Raw genomic sequence first — 21,509 nt, 5'->3', positions numbered from 1 at the left:
AACAAGGTGATTTTTTTTATAGGTACAGATTATCTTGGGATTTATATTTATTTGGAACAGCTTTATTCATAATCAAGTCCAACAAAGTACATATTACGTCAATGGCTTGACAGTTCTTCCTTACAAAAGCAAGAGTAGCAAAAAAATGACTTGAAATTAAAAGAAATGATGACTTAGACTCATTGTAAACAGAAATTTTGCTGGTTCCATCAATTTTATTCTGGACTCTTGGGGATGCCTTGTTTTGAATCCATATCCATTGTACTATTCTGTTGCGGCAGCCATAAATTCTTCATCTGATTCAAGAGCGCTCATTGATTTAGGTGTTAGACATATCTCTAGATCCACACTTCCTCCCCCTTCATATCCTGGGTAAGCAGTCACTTTGCCAACATATTTGTTTGCATACCCACTTCAAACTGCTACAGCTTTCCCGAAACCAAATTCATTTCCATACATGTCAAATATTGGTGAGCTTCCCATCGTCACACTGTAAGGATCGAACATTTTGCCTGGTCGGTAAACAAAAGGAGATTGGAGCCACCCTTCGATGATTTTGTGCACTATTTTGTCACTGTGGTTTACCACTGACTGGTGCAACAATGATGCTACCCACCCTAAGTTGTGTGCAAGTAACTCACCGGCAGTAGTAGTTGTTATTGTTGGAGTAACACAGTTACCAACGTACTCTGGAGGCAGAGGAGGATCTAACCTATGCCTGTTATTGGTAGCCAATGCGCAATTTGTGATTCAATCTTCAGATAGGCGGTTTGCTCTTACAATCGATCTCCAGACAAGTGCTGAGAGGCTCTGGAAGGAGGAAATGTTGCTGGTATTGCTTTCTTTGTTGGCCTTGGCTTTTAGTCTTGCTATAGACTCTTGGGAGAAATGAAAGATTCTTTCTTTGAGCTGCCCTACTTCATACCTGCTTACAAATTCATCAGGGTGAGTAAAAGGTAGGGGGATAGCCGGGCCATACCCATCAGGAAACCAACGTTTATGATTGGGCGGACGTGAAACAAGAAGTTGCTTGCCATTGGCTCTATGTATTTCTGACCATATTTTCCAAAAATGCCAATATGAGGTTCCATCTCCAACCACATGATTCATGGAACAGCCGATGAACACCCCATCCTTGAGCTCAGTAACCTGAACTGATAACAAAGGCCTTCTATGACCATCATGGTTAATAGCTCGGTCATGGTCAAATAATGACTGAACGACCAAAGGAACATCAGCTGGTGACAAGATTTCAGATATGCTCATGTCTAACGTGGCATAAATGAACCTAGCCCCAGGACCCTTGTTACAATCTACAAAAATCAAGCATTCATGCCGATTTTTGCTGATGCGTGTAGTGAGCTGCCCTGCCAGTGGGTAAAAATGGACAAGGGCGAGCGAAAGAGACTCCTTGAGGCTATGAAGGAGCTTGCTAATAGAGTATTCTTGATTGTTAATATGTGAAGGTTTGGTGAAAAGGAGGCCCTTTTGGATATAGTGAAAATTGAAAATCATTAGATCCATGGGAGCCAAGTAGTAAGGTTGCTTAGCTTCTTGCACCTCATACTTTGGCTTGATGTAGCATGCTGAGACGTGTTTAACAGTTGCTGAACTCATATTTGTGTGTTTCAGGTTAAATGTGATTACAAGAAAAGAAGTTATTTGTTTGCAATGTTTACTGAAACTTATTGCAGCAAAATAGGCCTATATATACATATATAACAGTCGACAAGTACGAGTAGTAGTGAAAATTGAACGTGTATATTTGTGTTGCAATATGGCCCCTGAATCTGATAATGTTGTTGAGTTATTATTACTGAAAATGACAGCTCTAACTGATTAAGCTTGTCCTGTGAGAGTGTGAGACTCAAGATAAACGTGTTCAAATTTCAGTTGTGAACTTTTGAATAGTTATTGTAAGGTTGTTCTATAATCTTCATGATTTTTTTTTTTTTTTTTTGTCAATGTTGTGGTACCCCGGTCTATAGTATGAGGAGATCAATGGTCACATCAAGGGTTTGCCTGGTGCTATACTGCTATAGGGTAATATTCCTAAAATATTAAGCGCGTACGGAATTATTCCATTTTTTTTTATATAACGAGAGTACAGAGTAATTATTGTTGCTATTTTTTTTATTTTAATTTTATTATACCCTTAAATTTTAACTTTCATTTGAGGTAATAAGGTCTATTTTCATCAAATTAATTTTCAGTTCAATTTAACTCTAATAAGTTAAGTTAAGTTAAGTTCAGCTCCTAATTTTCTTCTTGTATAATATATTCATTTCACTTCAGTTTAGTTCAATTCAGCTCAGCTCTAATAAGTTAAATTCAGTTCAGCTCATTTCAATCATCTTCTCGCTCCACCACGGTACCACCGGTCTTTCTCTTGTTGTCTCCGAATCAAAGGTGTATAATTTAAATGGTGGAATTCAGCCATCACTCCATCAGGTTTTCTTATGTAGAGTTTTAATTAATAATGGTCGAATCAAATGCGCTTCTATGTTCGTTTCATTGGTTTGTACTTACGTATGCGTTCATCATTGTTTATCTATTTTTATTTTTTAAAAACTTAATTTTTCTTCATGTTCAACATCATGCATCTCAGCATCTGCCACTGCTTTTGGCACGAGAAATACTAAAACAATCACAAGGAGCTATCCAAAACAATATCATCATATCTAAATAATTTGGTGGAAAACCTGAAGAGCACCCTTTAATTGCATTAACCACATCTAAGGCATCACATTAGGATGTAATAATTTTAATAGGGTTTTGCCCAAGTAATGCATGCTTGCTTTTGAGTTAAAAAAAGGCATCACATTCCAGCATAATATTTGTATAGGAAACCATAATAAAGTAATTATAAAATTAGAATCTATACTTTCAATTATTGTTATTATAAAATCTGAATCTATACTTTTAAATCTCAAGAAAAACACCAAAAGAAAGAATATATATATATATATATACTACGTATATATATATATTCCCATAAAGAGATATAAAAATATTAGGTCATTAAACATTGATACCGCAACATGAAACATGATTAATTGATTATTCATATAGAAAAGCTTAGCATCACGAAATCGTGACAAGATTATTTATTGAAGTGGGGACTAGGACGTGATGAAAATTATGTTGCATTTGTATTGTAATGGACATGAATATAATGTATGGCACACGAATTTGCTATTTTGATAAGACATGGAAATGCGACAATTAAGTGTAAAATAAATAAAAGAGTTTTTCTATATAGTAACCTGTTTTTTTACTTTTCTACGTTGTGTCCCAACATAACTTTCTACACTGTAACCCTAATATATTTTTTGATTACATATGGTAACCTTGCCGTTATCCTCTCGTTAAAAAATTATGTTAGTGGGGCCCACTCTCCACTTATTAATAATTTTTTTTATCGATTTGAGCATTTAAAAATATTCCGTCAAAGGTTTTTAGGGCTATTTTGGTCCTTAAGGATCCAAATTGAACTCAGATTTCACAAAAAAAAAACGTAAATGCCTTGTTTTGTGTGTTAAAATATGAACACGTAAATCGAGACATTTCTTAATAAGCGAAACGAGGTATTTATGTTATTTGTTTGCCAAATCTGAGCTCAATTTGGACCCATAAGAACCAAAATAGCCCTCGAAACCTTTGATGGGATATTTTTAACTCGCAAATCGATAAAAAAATATTAATAATGGAGAGTGGGTCCCACTAACGGAATTTTTTAACGGCAGGATAACGACAATGTTACCGTATGGAAACAAAAAATATATTGGGGTTACAGTGTAAAAAGTGATATATGTTAGGACACAACTTAGAAAAGTGAAAAGAACAGGATTACTATATAGAAAAACCCTAAATAAAAAATATGACAAAGGACAATACTTGGGCAATTGGGCATGGTATAATGTTTAGGAATTATTCTATTTTAGTTTGATAGATATGAGTATATGACAAACACCGAGTATATACTTTGTAGTAGAGGTGTCCACCGTGCGAGTCGTGCGAGCTGGGTTAGGGTTAGGTGGGTCGCGGGTTGGGGTTTCATGACACACGGCACGACACACGTAGGGTAGGGTGGGCCGGGTCGTGGGTTGGGTCGGAGAAGTTGGACACACCAGGGTTAGGTTCGTGGGTTAGACGAGTCGTGGGTGGGTCGAGCTGGGTTTGTGGGTTAGACGGATCGTGGGTGGGTCGAGCTGGGTTTGTGGGTTAGACGGGTCATGGGTGGGTCGAGCTAGGTTCGTGGGTTAGACGGGTCAAGGTGGGTTAGTGAGTTAGGGTGGGTCGAAGGGTGGGTTAGTGGGTTAGGGTCGGGTGGGTTTGTGGGTTAGGTGGGTTAGGGTCGGGTGGGTTAGTAGGTTAGGGTCGGGTGGGTTTGTGGGTTAGGTGGGTTAGGGTCGGGTGGGTTTGTGGGTTAGGGTCGGGTGGGTTCGTGGGTTAGGGTCGGGTGGGTTGTGTGGTGTTTTAATTTTTACAAAATTAACAATTTGATGGCTTGCTCTTAATTAAGATGCCTACGTATCCTTATATTATAAAATAAGGAATCAAAGCCAGCGTAGTTCTTATATTGTACTTCTTTTGAAATTTGGGGGGGGGGGGGCTTGGACCTATCTTTAGAAAACTAAAATTTAATTTTGCAATTAAATTGTAATTTTCGAAAAATAAGTTGCCTACGTATCCCGAAAGAATCAAAGCCCACGTAGTTCTTAGCGTACCTGATTTAGACTTTTCTAGCCACCCATGTTTGTTGCATCATCATCCCCGGAAGCTGCATCATCCGTTGACGACTCCAATATCATCACAGGATCATCTTCATCGTCTTCGTCTTCCTTTAAACCTTGAGTTCTTCTTTCAGCTTGATCCCAATCTTTCTTACAAACACAAATTTGAATGCTTTCCGGAGTTAAGCGAGATCTTTTTTCATCTAACACTCTTCTACCTGCACTAAAAGCAGACTCGGAAGCAACAGATGAAGCGGGAACTGCAAGTATATCTTTTGCAATTCTCGCCAATATAGGAAAACTTTTTTTATGTTCTTGCCACCATTTTATAATTTGAAAGTTGTTGTTGGTCTCATGTTGATATGACAAATAATCATTAATAGCAAGTGTTGAAGAAGATGATGATGAGAATGATGTAGATGCTTTGTGTTTTTTTTTCATAACTTTATCAAGAAAACCAAATCTAGAATCGGAAGTGCTAGTAGTAGTTGGTGTTGCCAAATCAAAACCATAAATAGATGCATAATGATCATAAAGGTCTCCCAAAACAGATTTGCATTTGTTAATATATTCACTAACATCATAATCGATACTTAAACTTGTATAATAAAATTCTAAAAGATTTTCCAAACCTTCAGCTTTGACACCGGGGTCAAGAATAGCAGCAATTCCATAAATGATTGGAAATTCACTAAAATAAGTATGCCACTTACGTTTCATGCTATCAAGAACGGGACGAAGTCCATCAATCTTCATATGCTCTTCGATGGTGTGAACAACTTTAACACACTCAATTATGACTAAATGAACGTTAGGCTCATAAATATAAGAGAAAATATGAGTTGCACTATCAAAAGCATTTAAAACATCACGAACAAAAGAAGCATTAGTTCAATGACTTTCGGTTATTAACTCAGTAGGATCAACACGAGTCTCATTGTAAAGTTGGGTCAAAATATCATGATACTTTATAGCATCACTCAACAACTTGAAAGTAGAATTCCAACGGGTAGGGGTATCAATAGACCATTGTCTTTTCTTAAGACCTCTCTCTTTACACATAGCTATGTACTTTCTTCTAACTGACTGAGTAATCCTAATCCATTTTATAACTGTTCTAATTGGGTTTAGCAATGGTTGCAACTCAGCGAGACCCTCTTGAACAGACAAATTCAAAATATGAGCACAACATCTAACATGCAAGAGACTACCACCCAACAACAAATTCAACTCGGAGTCATTTTTCAAATAGTCAATACACTTTGTGTTTGCAGTTGCATTATCAAGAGACAAAGAAAAAACTTTATTATTCAAGTGAAATTCTTTTAAACAATCCAAAATACGAACTTTGATGTTAAAACCGGTATGCCTTTCTTCCATAGCTTGAAAACATAGTATACGTTTTTGAATAAACCAATCATCATCCACCCAATGAGCAGTAATGCAAAGAAAAGGTTCGCCAAAACTAGAAGTCCATGTATCACTTGTAAAACTAACACGACCATCAAAAGTACGAAATAATTCAATCAAACCACTCCTATACTTATAATAAGAAGTTTGTGTATAACGTCTTAGGGTATTTCGGGGGACACGAGTAAATGCAGGTTGTAATGCAACTTTATTAAAATGCTCAACGTTTGCATTTTCACCGTAACTAAAAGGGTATTCATTAGCAATAACTAAAGTACTCATTTCATCAATCATTCTATCTTTATTATAAATGAAAGGTGTACCTCCGCCGGGTTGGTTCATGTATCCACCCAATTGTGTTTGGACGCCACCCCCCGAAGGACGGGGGCCATTTTCGAACAAGTCGTGTTTATTTTGCAAATGCCGACTCAAGGTTCCGGTTCCATCTCCCGTTATCCAATTATATGACTTGACATTTGCACCTAGCGCCTTGCAAACTAGGCATGTACACGTGAACCTCTTTGGTTGACCAGGTTGCCATCCCGGGGGTGTGACCTCAACTCGTTCAAAATGTTTCCACACCCAAGAAAAATGTGCTCGACCTCTACTTTCACCGCCACCACCTTTCATAAATCAAATTATTAAAATTAAATACACTTAAAAAACTAGCCGTTAGATACAAAAAACTAGCCGTTAGATACAAAAAACTAGCCGTTTTTTTTTTTAAAATGGATGTTAGGCCGTGCGGGCCGTGCGGGTCGTGCGAATTGTGCGGGCTGTGCGGGCCGTGCGGGTTGTGCGTGCCGTGCGGGTTGTGCCGGCCGTGCGGGTTGGGTGGGTCATGCGTGCGGGTTGGGTGGGTCATGCGTGCGGGTTAGGTGGGTTGGCTCGTGCGGGTTGGGTGGGTCATTCGTGCGGGTGGGCCGTGCGGGCTGGGTTGTGCCAGGTGGGTCGGGTTAGGTGGGTTCACGGGCTAGGTGTGTCGAATTAAATGAGTCAAAACGGGTTGTGCGATTTGGGTCGAATCAAACGGGTTAAACTGAGCTGGGTTGAAATGGGTTGTGTCGAAAATTTTGGACCCACGACACAACCCGGATTAAATCCGAGCTGTGCCGGGCTGTGCCGGATTGAGACCGGGTCGAACCCACGTGACCCACCAGCCGTGCGAGTTAGGGTGGGCTGGGTCCAACCCGGCCCACTGGCCACCTCTACTTCGTAGCATTGTGCCATTGTGGTAATAGCGGAAGAAAACATATCATTAATAGTTGTAGACTTGTAGTGGACAATGGACTTGTGGTTCATTCAATCATTCATCTTCAATGAGAGCTAGTGAATCTCAAATGTTTTTTTTCTTATTTATGATAGTCTTTTCATTTAGCAAAAGTAAGTTAAATTTATTAAAAATCATTTTGATTTCTGTAGAAAAAAAAAAAAGTTAAGCTTAGCAAAAATGTAAGACCCTGTTCTATTCACCTTAAAAAAATAATATTAAGTAAAAATAATTTCAGTTCAATAAAAATAAGTTCAGTTCAGTAAAAATAATTTCGTTCGTGAAAGGTTTTATTTGTAAATTACATATAAGACGCTATAGTGAGAATTAGCATTTTTCAAGTAGCAATTTTGTCATTAAATAATTAAAAAAAATGATAAACATAGCCTTTAAATAAAAAGCTAAAAGGAAAATTTTAAGAATAAATTAATATATAAGAAGTATTAATCTAATTTACACGTGATTTTATTTTGAATGCTTACATATTGCTGTAAGAGCTACATTGCCTACATATATCACTAATTTATAACTCTAAAAAAAATTATTCTGTACATATTTGAAAACATAATACTCCGTACTAACCAAAGCAGTAGGATTTCAAGAAGTTAAAAAAAGGTTGAACTTTAAAGCCTCTTTTTTACCCCTTTTTTTAAAGCCTCTTTTCTCTAATGGCTTCAAAGTGGTTGAAACGAACACTGTAGTAAACAATCAGTGTCGACATTGTGTCCTGCAATTGAAGAAATTTGAAGTGGGTGTTGAAAAATTGAGTCTTGGCCCCAAATATTAAGTGGGTGCGTGGGTCCTATCCTGGGGTGGTTGAAGGTCGGGGCAAAGGGTTTGACGAAAGAGAAAAAAGATGGAAATTGTCGAAGAACAGATTAAGTTTATTGATCAAGCTCAACAGTACGAGGTATGTTTAATGTTTTCTTTTCTTGTTTTGTATATTTTGGGTTTTTGAAATCTTGAATTTGTTGTTTCAATTGGGATTGAATTGGATTTTTCGACATTTTTTCTCTTTTAATGCTGCAACTTTGATAATAAGCTTTACTATATTGGTGGTAGAATGCTGTAATTGAATCTGGGTTTGGTATATTTTCTGCAATTTTTGTTTGGAAATAGGATAATTATTGAAATGTGGATTCTAATTGCAATACTATTACAGAAACACTTGACCTAAACTTCGGTGCATATGTTATCTATTATATGCTCGAGTGTACCTTAAGCTAGATACTCTTTGAATGAGTAGAAATTAGCTACGTCTTATTGCTTATATTCATTGAACACCACCAAATTTATCCATAATGTACCTTTGATTGAAATACCAGCTTAGCCAGGCACATGTATTCCACTCCAATGTCCATTCTTTAACAACACGAAGAAAACATTGGTTAAGTCTTTGACAACATGAAACATTGAAGATCAATGCCCTCCCTCTTTATCCTACCAAGGACGGAGGGAGGGAGTATGGGACGGATGCCTTTAGTGTGCCATCAGTATTTGAGTGTATGTGTATTGGGGCTTCTTAGTATCATAGTATGATTTGACTTTGGATTGTATGATAGGGGGATTTGACCCAAAGTTGTTCTATATGACAATATTGGATCTTTTTTTTATGGTCATATACAATAGAATAGGATTGTAAGATGGTCATTCAACTGTGTCAGTTAAGTGCCTAAGAATTGGGTGTCCTTTTGCCTCATTGCAACTCAGGCCTTTTAAAGCAGTGGGCTTACTTCTTTATAATTCTTTAATGGGAAGCGTATGCTATATGGAATTGTGTTCTTCACTTTCTATATCTATATATTGTCCTTCATTTGAACAAGCTCTTCTCTACTTCCTTGAGCTAGTTACCTTTGGAAGTGTACATGAACGGAACACATAGACTAGATGAGCAATACCTACCTAGAGGTATGGTGAAAGTTTCTTCTTCTATTGCTAGGGAAAGCAGATTGGTCTCTGTGAATCTTTTTCGTGCATTGAGCTCTCTCTTGGATATGGAACTCTTTAGCGAGATTGTGGTGATTTTACTTAGCTAAAGAAGCATCTTACAATTATTTGTTGATTTGTGTTCTTTGCTACTAGATGAGTTAGCTACAGGTCACTTTAAAGAGGCAATTATTAATTTTTAGGTACATATAATTTTGGGATCAATTTTTTTTCTTTTAAAATAATCTGGAACTCTTTCTATTCATATTCAAGTCTTACAGATTACTTTAATGGTTTAACATGTATTGCTTTATCAATACAAAAACAAAATTAGCAATGAATGAATTGAAATTTAAAATTTAGATGCATCTTAAACATTTTACTGGTTTCATCAAATTTATTCTAGATTGTTTTCATATCATGCCTCTTGGAGTCTTGGGGATGCCTTCTTTGATATCCACAGTGCTGTATTGTTACTGCAGCCATGAATTCTTCATCTGATTCCAGAGAACTCATTGAATTTGGTGGTAGACATATCTCTAGGTCCACACTTCCTCCCCCTTCATATCCTGGGTAAGCAGTCACTTTGCCAACATATTTGTTTGCTTACCCACTTCAAACTGCCACAGCTTTCCCGAGACCAAATTCATTTCCATACATGTCAAATCTTGGTGAGCTTCCCATCATTACGCTGTAAGGATCGAACATTTTGCCTGGCCGGTAAACAAAAGGGGACTGGAGCCATCCATCGATGAATTTGTGCACTATTTTGTCACTGTGGTTTACTACTGACTGGTGCAACAAAGACGCTGCCCATCCTAAGTTGTGCCCGAGTAGTTCCCCAGCAGTAGTAGTTGTTATCATTGCTGTAACGCAGTTACCTACATATTCTAGAGGCAGAGGAGGATCTAACCTCTGCCTGTTATTTGTAGCAAATCTGCAATTTGTGATCTGATCTTCAGATAGGCAGTTTGCTCGGACAATTGATCTCCAGACAAGTGCTGAGAGGCTTTGGAAGGAGGAAATGTTGTTGGTATTACTTTCTTTGTTGGCCTTGGATTTTAGTCTTGCTATAGACTCTTGGGAGAAATGGAAGATTCTCTCTCTGAGCTGACCTACTTCATACCTGCTTAAAAATTCATTTGGGTGAGTAAAGGGGAGGGGGATAGCCGGCCCATACCCATCAGGAAACCAACGTTTATGATTGGGTAAACGTGAAACAAGAAGCTGCTTGCCATTAGCTCTATGTATTTCGGACCAAATTTTCCAGAAATGCCAATATGAGGTTCCATCTATAAGCACATGGTTCATGGAACAACCGATAAAAACCCCATCCTTGAGCTCAGTAACCTGAACTGATAACAGAGGCCTTTTATGACCATCATGGTTAATAGCCCGATCATGGTCAAAAAATGACTGAACGACCAGAGGAGCATCAACCGGTGCCATAATTTCAGACATGTACATGTCTAACGTGGCATAAATGAACCTAGCTCCAGGACCCTTGTTGCAGTCTACAAAGACCAAGCATTCATGCCGAGTTTTGCTGATACATGTACTGAGCTGCCCTGCCAATGGGTAAAAATGGACAAGGGCGAGTGAAAGAGACTCCTTCAGGCTTTGAAGGAGTTTGCTGGTCGAGAATTCTTGATCATTTATATGTGAAGGTTTCATGAAGAGGAGGCCCTTTTGGATATAGTGGAAATTAAGCATGGCCAGATCCATGGGAGCCAAGTAGTAAGGTTGCTCGGCTTCTTGCACCTCATACTTTGGTTTGATGAAGCATTCCGAAACGTGTTTAACAGTTTCTGAGCTCATATTTGTGATTTAAGAATAATTAAGATTATAGGAAGATAGGGTATTTTGAGCTATTCAAAGAGCCTTATTGCAGCAATAGTAAGGCTTAGGCCTATATATATTGAGTACTAGTGAAAATTAGACATGCATATATGAGAAGATAACAGTTGTGCTCAAAATCAATAATAGCTTGTAGTAGTAATAGTAAAAGACTGATTATTATTAAGGAAATTTTCACATTTGCTACCACTAAAAACACCACGCTTCACATTTGCTACCTGTTAAAATTTTTTATTTTTTTTTATTTTACTACCACCTAAAACAGAGTTTGTTAAAAATCACTACCACATGCCTTATTATGTTACTATTTCCGTTAGTGGGCCCACTCCACCGTTTAGCCACCCCTCCAGCCACCTTGCAGCCACCCTTCCTCGTCACTGCCACCCCTCCCCTCCCCCCTCCCCCTGCCGGCGCCGACGCCGTCGCGCGAACCCACCCCCTCCCTTTCCCCTACCCTATGCGCATCCAATCCCCCTTTCCCTTTCCCGTTCTTGAGCTCCGACCCCCACCCCGAACGAAAACCACCCCCTTTCCCCTTCCCTCCACTGGAAATCGGCCCCCCTCCCCTGATTCCCCACCGAAATCGACCCCCTCCCCTTCCCCTACCCTTTTCGACCGTCCCTAACCCTAAACCACCACCCCAAAACCACCCTAAACGAATTTTAGGTTTCGGTTGTGGTGGTTTTGGGGTGGTTTTCGTTTAGGGTGGTTTTGGGGTGGTGGTTTAGGGTTAGGGACGGTCGAAAAGGGTAGGGGAAGGGGAGGGGGTCGATTTCGGTGGGGGAATCAGGGGAGGGGGCCGATTTCCGGTGGAGGAAAGGGGAAAGGGGGTTACGGTGGTGTTGGTATGGGTTTTGGGGGTTACGGTGGCGGTGGTGGTCTGGGTTTGGGGGTGTCGTCTTAGGATTAGAATTGTCAATTTTGGGTGGGGAAAAGGGAGGGGGTGAGGTCGCCGGCGCCGGCCGAATCTTTAGGCGCCAGTCGCCGGAAAGGGGGTGGGGGAGGGTGGCAGATTAGGGGAGGGAGAGGGTGGTAGATTAGGGGAGGGGGTGGGTGGGGTTGCTAGTTTTTTTTAATTTTTTAAAAATCTTTTTAATTTTTTTTTTAAATAAACTTAACGGAAATCCTAACGGATTCCGTCAAGTGGTAGTGATTTTTAACAAAGTTTGATTTAGGTGGTAGCAAAGTGAAAAAAAAATTTAAATAGATAGCAAATCTGAAGCGAGGCGTTTTAGGTGGTAGCAAATGTGAAAATTTCCTATTATTAATCTTTAAAGTCAATTTATAATGGCTTGTAGTATTTTGTTAATATTATGGTATGGTATAATGTGAGTTTGATAGTAGAGTATAGAGGAATCTACCTTCGAATATAGCTCGATTAACATATAAATAATTATGTACCATGATGAATAGTTGTATAAAATAAGAAAGACTATGATCATTATTAATCCTTAAGTCAATACATAATACGAAGCACTAACCAATCATAATGAAATACTTATAATTAATCACATGAATCCATGATTAATTATCCCAAATTGGCTAAATGGCTTGACTCAAAACAACTTAAAATTTAATTTATTTCTTTTTTTTTTCTTTCCCAATAATATAAAATAGCAGAAGAGAGGCCAAAGTTAGACTGGAGTTGTGAGTATTACCAGTGGCTTTTATTGATGTAGGCCATATTTGTGATCCTTGAAATAGAAGATCTTAAAATTATGATTATTTGTAGGTGCGGCGTCAAGACTCAAGATTATTTATTGATGTGTGTCTATGTGGCACCAAGAGAAACCATGATTAAGGGCCTGTTCTCATACATTGAAATTCAGTTCAGCTTAGCTCAGCTCAGTTCAGTTCAATTCAGCTCCTAATTTCTTTCTCTTATAAAATATTCATTTCAATTCAGTTCAGTTCAATTCAGCCGAGTTCAGTTTATGAGAACAGGCCCTAGGCCATTGTTAGTTGTTACATTAAAATATTCTTTAAAAAATGTTGTTACATTAAAATTGATACAAACATGGATATGAAATTATGAATATATGATTACAATTTGATTTTGGAAAAACGGGTTCTAAAATAAATTGACACACCGATATGACAAAGGATGATATAGGATATACTTCGTATTTTTTACTACTGTACTACGGAGTATGAATCATCTTTTTATACTTTGTATTAGTCTGGTTTGGTAAAAGTGATTTTTCAATAGCTTTTAGTTTATTGAGCCTTTTAAGATGTTTGACCAAATAAAAAAAACTGATTTGAGCATTAGGTTAATAGCTTATTAAAATATTTTGTTTTTTGGCTTGAAATGTTGGTTTTGAAAAAGCTCAAAAATAAACTTTTTTAAAATTAGCTCATTCAATATTTAGTTTTTAATATTACATACATGAAATCAACTAATGTTAATAGCTATTTACTGAACACTTTTACACAAACATCATAGGTCCATTGTATTGTGGTACTTGTACTCTTCATTGATAGCTTGTATTTATCTAATCTTTGATTATAATTTATGATATTAATTAGGATATATTCTTCACCTTTAATTAAAAAAAAAATTGAAGTAAAAATAAGTGAAGCTCAAAAAACATGAGTTAAATACAGTAAAATTAGTAGTGATCATCACAAACTTATCAAATATATCTTTGATAAGAATTGTCTTAGGTAAAGAAGTGCTATATACAAGTATGTTAATTTCTGTGCTTTGCTACATACGAAATTTTTTGTAATATCTTACCCTTTAAGCGGCAATGAGACAACATTCATAAAATCCTCATCTGATTCAAGAGCTTCCATGGAATGAGGAGGTAAACATATTTCCAAATCCACACTTCCTCCTCCCTCCACTCCTGGATAAGAAGTAACCTTTCCAACAAATTTGTTTGCGTAACCCCTACGTACTGCTACTGCCTTTCCTAGTCCAAATTCGTTTCCATACATGTCGAATCTTGGAGAGCTCCCCATCATTACACTATAACAGTCTGTCAAAACGTCGAGCTTGAAAACTGCAGGAGAATGCAGCCACCTGTGGATGAAATCACGCACTACTTTATCACCATAATTTGTCACAGACTGGTGCAACAATGATGCTGCCCACCCTAAGTTGTGCTCAAGTAGCTCACCAACTGTAGTAGTTGTTTTCAACGCGCCTATACAGTTTCCAAAGTACTCTTGAGGCAGTGGTGGATTTAATCTGTGCCTATTATTGGTCGTTAATCTGCAATTTGTGACCTGATCATGAGCTAGATTAAGTGCTCGAATGATTGATCTCCAGTAGAGTGCTGACAAGGCCTGAAAGGATGAGATCTCGCTGCTAGTATTGTTATGATTATGTTCCTCATTTGCCTTAGCTTTCAGTTTTGCTATAGAATCAGATGAGAAATGGAATATCCTCACTCTGAGTTGATCAGGTTTTTCCTGCAGGCTAATAAAGTCATCTGGTTGGATCAGTGGGAGGTAAATGGCTGGACCATATCCATCCGGAAACCACCTATTATGGATTGGCATACGGGACACAGGAACTGATTCCCCTGCCTTTGCTCTATGAATCTCGGACCACACATTCCAAAAATGCCAATATGAGGTCCCATCTCCAAGGGCATGATTCATGGAGCAGCCAATGAAAACCCCATCTAAGAGCTCAGTAACTTTGATCGTTAACAAAGACATGTAGTGACCGTCATAGTTAACAGCTCCTTCATGGTCAAAAAATGATTGGACCACTTCAGGAACATCAGTTGGTAATAGTATGTCAGATATGGTCATGTCTAAGGTAGCATGGATGAACCTTGCACCAGGACCCTTGTTACAATCGACATAGACCAAGCATTTTTGCCCCGCTTCATCCATTAGAGAGGTAAGTTGACCTGCTAATGGGTAGAAATGGACGAGAGTCAGAGAAAGAGAGTCCTTCAGACTCTGTAGGAGTTTGTGGATGGAGAATTGTTCATCGCCTAAGTTTGATGGTTTTGCGAAAAGAAGGCCTTGTTGGATGTAATGTGCAAAGAGCATTCCCAAATCCATGGGAGCCAAGTAGTAAGGCTGCTTGGCTTCCTGCACCTCATACTTCGGCTTGATGAAACATTCTGAGACATATTTAGCAATCTCTGAACTCATTTTCTAATGACTAGGACCTTCTGAGTTGCAGGGGAACACAGATGAAGTCCTTTATTCAGAGAGTTTAATTTAAGACTTACAAAGGTTGCCTTCCACCATATCTTATTCAGAGAGTTTAATTTAAGACTTACAAAGGTTGCCTTCCACCATATCAAATCTTGGAAGATTTTATAATGCATTTTTCTCATTATATTAAATTTCTAAAATTATTCATATTTTGTAATGAAGTTTGAATTAGTATAATACTATGTGCATGGTCTTGCAATTTGCAAAAGCCATCATCTGTATATATACGTCACTATTACTCCCTCATGTTTTAATAAGTACGTGTAACTCCCTCCGTGTTTTTTTAAATGTTACACTTCCCATTTCCGGCTGTGTTTTTTTAAGTGTTAACACTTCCTTTTTTGACAAAAAACTATATTAAAATATTATATATCCCTCCTTTCATGGTCCCCACCCAAACCCACTACTACCTTTTTTATTATATCTTTCCTCTCACATTCATTACTTTTCAATAAACTATTAACTCCATTATCTTTCTTTTACAATTTTTTAATACTCCAACTATCCCACTTACCTCTTAATTTATTTACGTCAATTAAATTTGCATAAAACTATGTGCCGGTCAAAGTGTAACACTTAAAAAAACACGGAGGGAGTACACTTGTCAAATCTGGTTGTGTATTAATAAGTGTTACACTTACTTTTTTTTGGCAAAAAACTAGTACACATATATATATTACGGAGTATATCTTTATCTCTCATAGTCCCCACCTAAACCCACTGCTACCTTTTTTATTATATTTTTCCGCTCATATTCATTATTTTTCAATAAAACTATTAACTCCATCATTTTTTTATACTCCAATTACCCCACTTGCCTCTTATTTTATTTAAGTCAATTAAATTGTCTAAAATTATGTGTCGGTCTAATTGTGATTTTTTTTTAAAAATTTTTATAGTAAATTGTAACACTTATTAAAACCAAAGGGAGTAGCATCCTCAAAATTATGCTGCTATGATTCTGCAATTTTTAAATAGAGTTGGCGAGTTGCAAAAGCTGCCTCAATTATTTTTTATACAGTCAAATGAATTTTATAGAATGTGAAACAAAAAAATTATTTTCATCCTTGACATGTTATAACCTATCTAGGATACTCTGAAGGTGTGTGCAAATATAATTAGTATATCACCTAGTTGCCTGTAATAATAGTTTTCTACTCTTCTGGGAGCCTGTTGTTTTAGCTTCCTATTCATCACAATTCTTGCCATTGTTGGTCAAATAAACAATGTGCAGAGCCGGCTGGCTGCTGTACTGTCATCGCCTTTTGACCTGATCAACAGCTGCTGAATTTTATTCAATGGATTAATGATCATGTTGTTTCATTTGTGTTTTGTTCTAGGCACTCAGTTTGCATAAGTCGTCGTTAGCCTATAAGATACATTTTCTTGGGAAAATTTTCAGATTAATGTGATTTCTGACAGACTATCTCTATTATGTCACTGCAGTCTTCAGAGATCCATTTTCCTGATGCACTTGAAGTTTAACATTGTAAAAAGTGACAGAATTCATAGATACATTTCTGCTAAACTACAAATGAAAACTACAAAATGGTTGAATAGGATACTTAAATTGTGACATTATCTATACTAGGAGAAGAGACAGCACTCATAAATTCCTCATCTGATTCAAGAGCCTTCATCGAATCCGGTGGCAAACATATTTCTAAATCCACACTTCCTCCACCCTCATATCCTTCATAAGAAGTCACCTTCCCAACAAACTTATTAGCATACCCACTTCGAAGAGCTATAGCTTTTCCGAGTCCAAATTCATTCCCATACATGTCAAACCTCGGCGAACTTCCCATCATCACACTGGAACTGTCGAACATCCCCATTGGGTATACATAAGGAGCCTGCAACCATTTATTAACAAAATCGCGCACGACTTTGTCGCTGTGATTTAACACTGACTGATGCAGCAACGCTGCTGCCCATCCTAAGTTGTTGTCAAGTAGCTCACCAACTGTGGTAGGTGTTGCCATTGCGCTTATGCAATTACCAAAATACTCTGGTGACAAAGGCGGGTCTAATCTGTGCCTATTATTAGTAGCTAATCTACAATTTGTGACTTGGTCACGAGACAAGCCGTTTGCACGAACAATGGTTCGCCAACACAATGCTGATAAGGCCTTAAAGGATGATATCGTGCTGATATTATTACCAATATTTTCTTCGTTGGCCTTTTCTTTAAGTCTTGCCATTGACTTGGGTGAGAAGTGGAAGATTCGCTCCCTTAATCGAGGTGCTTCGTGTCGAGTAACGAATTCATCTGGATGGACATATGGTAAGTAAAGGGTCGGACCATACCCTTTAGGAAACCAACGTTCAAGTACTGGCATACGTGACACAGGGACTAATTCTTTGTGTTTTGATTGATGTATTTCGGACCACATGTTCCAAAAAAGCCAGTACGAGGTTCCGTCTCCTAAGGCGTGGTTCATAGAGCATCCGATGAAGATCCCGTCTACGAGTTCCGTGACTTGAATTGTCAACAACGACTCGTTATGACCATCATGGTTCACAGCCCTGTCGTGGTCAAAAAATGATTGGACCACTAAAGGGACATCGGTAGGTGAAAGTATATCAGACACGGTCATATCTAACGTGGCATGGATAAGTTTCGCTCCTGGCCCCTTGTTACAATCGACGAAGATCAGACATTGGTGTTGATCTTCGTCGACTTGTGTAACAAGGCGGCCGGCTAAGGGATAGAAATGGACAAGGGTGAGTGAAAGGGAGTCCTTGAGACTTTCAAGGAGGTTTTGGGTTGAGTATGGTTGACCATTAAATTGGGATGGTTTGGTAAAGAGTAGACCTTTTTGGATGTAATGAACACAAAACATGGTTAAATCCATTGGAGCTAAGTAGTATGGTTTTTTGGCTTCTTCCACTTCATATTTTGGTTTGATGAAACACTCTGAAATGTGTTTAGCTGTTGTTGCACTCATTTTGTGGATTTTTGGGTGATTGTGTTTGAGAAATGAGCATAGGTTTCATCGATAAATTAAGTTGTTATATATAGAGTATGTGAGGCCAATTGTATTAGAAAAATGGAGTAAGTTGTTGCTAGTTTCTAGGAAATAGCTCTTTTTGCAGTATCACTAAGCAATGACGACATTTGTAGTTTTGGAGGTGATGTGGGCGCCTCAAGTGATCAAATCAACTACACGCATACACCCTCTCTTTAGTACAGAGTAATAATAAAATCCCTAAGATTTTATTTTTTTATTTTATATTTTTTATTTACTTTCCATCGTGCCCCAAGTATTTCCATCAATTTATAATATGTGTGGACTTTGGGTAATTTTCATGAAGTGTGTAATATTTAATTGTGTTAGTAATTAGTATGTCTTTAATCGATTTGTCTCTTTCAAATGACTATTACAAGATTATACAAAGTAATTATTATGTGGAGTACGGTATTTTAATTTTGGGTCTATTTTTCAACTATTTGTGGACACATCTCACTCAATCTTGTTTGTGTTAATTTCATTTATTTCTTATGTCATAATAACAAAGTGGTTCGGAAGCCAATTAATTTGCCTATACTATTAAGTGTTGAGAGAATTATTTGGTTACTAAGTTACTAAATGAAACAAAATCTTGTTTATGTTATTGTCTTATGAGTTATAACTAATCACTCAAAAAAAAAAAAAAAAAAATTGCAAGGAGTAGTTGAATAAGTCAAGTGTTAACATTGGGATAAAAAGTCATGTGTTTAACTTTTTATCCCAATGTAATACAATTCGTCTATTCTTGATTGTCCCATAAAATTCTTTCATTTCAAAGTTTTTAATAATGCGCAAGTGCTCATAATATAGACTTATACCGGTAAGTTCTACAAACCACTCTTTTAAGTTTTAAAAGTAAAAACAAAGTTTATGACTTTGAATAAGTTCAAGTCTTCAAATTAGGCTGGCTTCTGAGCAACAATCAAAGAGATTGATGTGTAGATTGATTACTTGGCCGCCTTTTCCTTTCGTTTATTTTCTATGACTCCGTACTAGGGGTGAAAGTTCGGTTTTCGGTTTGGTTTTTTGCCCAAACCGAAACCGAACCACTTTAATTCGGTTTCTGTATTTGTTAAAACCACACCGCACCACTTTACTTTAGAATCCGAACCAAACCAAACCATATTCATTTCGGTTTCATAATAAGAAACCGAACCAAACCGAATTTTTTGGGCCTAATTTATTTGGGCCAATAATCTGCAATTTTTTTGGCCTCATTCATCAACAAAGCAGTACTGTAGTAGCATAATATCATTAACAAGTTCTAAAACTTCTAATTCAACAAGTTTCAACTTTTAACAAAATCAAATCAAAACCAATCCATACACATAATTACACAATTTTTAACAACAAAGTAACAAAATCAAACCAACCAATTCATACAAACAAGTTTTAACAACATAATTGAACAAGTTTTTAACAAGAACAGCAGCAGAATTGCAAAAGAGCAGTCATACCAAACCCCTACACAACGGCCCTTTCCTCAAATTTGGGTTTCAAAGTCTAATTAGACCATGAAAACACTAGATCTAGTGTTTTCATGGTCGAATTTGACATGAAAGCCCTTTAGTTGATGCCCTTGATGGAGTTCGAAAATCCTCGAAAGGTTAGTCGATGGTGATGCGAATGGAAGGTGGAGAAGTGAGAAGAGAAAAGGAGAGAGAGTGAAGGGGGAGAAGTGAGAACTAAGAACTGAGAACTTGAGAAGAGGAAAGGAGAGTGAGTGAGAAGACTGAGAAGATCAGAAGAGGAGAGAAGGGTGAAGCGTGGAGCCGCGGAGAAGAGAGAAGAGGAAATGAGAGAATTAGGGTTTTTTTTTTTCATTTATATACTTAGGGTAAATCTGTTGGGCTAGGGTTATTTTTTGGGTTTGGGCCTATATTTTGGTTTGGCTCGGTTTTTTCGGTTTTTCACTTTCTCAAACCGAAACCGAACCAAAAACCGATTTTTTTTTTTCAAAACCGAAACCAAACCACCTTAAAAAAAAACCAAACCATATTTGTTATTCGGTTTGGTTTTCGGTTCGGTTTGGTTTTAAACCGAATTTGTTTCACCCCTACTCCGTATTAATAGAGTCCCTGAATTAGTGGAACTATGGCTGTATGTGTTTGTTTAGTTTTGACCGGATGAAAATAAGGTAAATTTGGATGCAAAGATTACTTTCCAACAACCATTTCCCTCCAAATTTTGGAGGAAAATAGGAAAATTATAATTAGGGAGGAGGGGGAATGGGGGATGTACAATATATTTCATGTTTTAGGAATAATGGCTTGCTTTCTTCAATTTTTTTTTTTTTTTTTTTTTTTTTTTTTTTTTTTTTTTCTCCAGTTCAGTTCAGTTTCCAATTTGTTTCTCTCATAAAATATTCAGTTTAGTTCAATTTCAATTAGTTCAGTTCAATGAATCAGAACAAGCCCTAAGAGAATTGTATAGTAAAAAGGTTGGTCATCAACTCATCACAAAGTACTTGTCCAAAAAAAGACTCATCATAGATTACAGATGTTAATTTGGGTGTCCGAATTGGGTCACACAAGGCAACTATAACTACCAGGCTATCAGTGTCCATTTCGATTGTTAAGACTTAAGATACGTGGCTGCCCATTTAGGCCCACGTGCTTCTTATTCTACTATTGCAGACTACTTTCATTTTACCAATAAGCTGATTGGCTTTACAGACACGTGAGATGAATTCTCTATAAGCCTGAACTACTTGGATCAAAGGCCCAAAGACAATAGTATCAAAATTCAGCCCAGAAAAATTTATCAAACCCATTTTATAATCTTAATAGTCCATTTACAAGCCCATCTCTCACACATGAATACATGATAAACTGTCAGTCAATCATACAGAGTAGATTACAAAAATAAAAAGGATTAAATATTTAGATTTGCAAAAGATAAAGTCCTAATTATAAAATTGTCAAAGAATGTCAAAAGGATCCGTGGCGCAATGGTAGCGCGTCTGACTCCAGATCAGAAGGTTGCGTGTTCGATTAACGTCGGGTTCAAAATCCCGGTCCAATTTACGGTTCAACTTTTTTTAATTAATAATTAATAATTTTTATTAGTGAAATTTATTTGCCACTCATATGTTCAAATACTGGTAGTTAT

General features: G+C 37.3%; 3 protein-coding genes, 1 non-coding gene and 1 pseudogene across 4 annotated transcripts; 1 reads left to right on the top strand and 4 right to left on the bottom strand.

Moving 5' to 3' along the window:
- Positions 1-40: 40 nt before the first annotated feature.
- On the bottom strand, positions 41-2,275 carry LOC110730151 (annotated as a pseudogene).
- A 5,643-nt stretch (positions 2,276-7,918) lies between these two features.
- Positions 7,919-11,707, bottom strand: LOC110730150 (uncharacterized acetyltransferase At3g50280-like). The gene is given in 1 exon segment (XM_021909927.1): positions 7,919-11,707. A coding segment is annotated over 1 exon segment (1,416 nt). The 5' UTR covers positions 11,161-11,707; the 3' UTR covers positions 7,919-9,744.
- Positions 11,708-13,546: 1,839 nt separating this feature from the next.
- On the bottom strand, positions 13,547-15,694 carry LOC110729988 (uncharacterized acetyltransferase At3g50280-like). Its single transcript, XM_021909774.1, has one exon. It carries the CDS (start codon positions 15,316-15,318, stop codon positions 13,936-13,938), a length of 1,383 nt encoding a protein of 460 aa, XP_021765466.1. The 5' UTR covers positions 15,319-15,694; the 3' UTR covers positions 13,547-13,935.
- A 1,038-nt stretch (positions 15,695-16,732) lies between these two features.
- LOC110730149 (uncharacterized acetyltransferase At3g50280-like) lies at positions 16,733-18,966 on the bottom strand. Its single transcript, XM_021909926.1, has one exon. It carries the CDS (start codon positions 18,333-18,335, stop codon positions 16,950-16,952), a length of 1,386 nt encoding a protein of 461 aa, XP_021765618.1. The 5' UTR covers positions 18,336-18,966; the 3' UTR covers positions 16,733-16,949.
- A 2,368-nt stretch (positions 18,967-21,334) lies between these two features.
- Positions 21,335-21,406, top strand: TRNAW-CCA. The gene has a single exon. It is a non-coding gene; the product is annotated as a tRNA-Trp (tRNA).
- The last annotated feature ends 103 nt before the right edge of the window (positions 21,407-21,509 follow it).

Source organism: Chenopodium quinoa, unplaced genomic scaffold (genome assembly GCF_001683475.1).
Source record: "Chenopodium quinoa cultivar QQ74 unplaced genomic scaffold, ASM168347v1, whole genome shotgun sequence".
NCBI lineage: Eukaryota > Viridiplantae > Streptophyta > Magnoliopsida > Caryophyllales > Amaranthaceae > Chenopodium > Chenopodium quinoa.
This window is presented reverse-complemented; position numbering and strand designations above follow the sequence as displayed.

Excerpts from the sequence above, each read along its gene's own strand:
- LOC110729988 (XM_021909774.1), bottom strand. The coding sequence starts at position 15,318 with ATGAGTTCAGAGATTGCTAAATATGTCTCAGAATGTTTCATCAAGCCG.
- LOC110730149 (XM_021909926.1), bottom strand. The coding sequence starts at position 18,335 with ATGAGTGCAACAACAGCTAAACACATTTCAGAGTGTTTCATCAAACCA.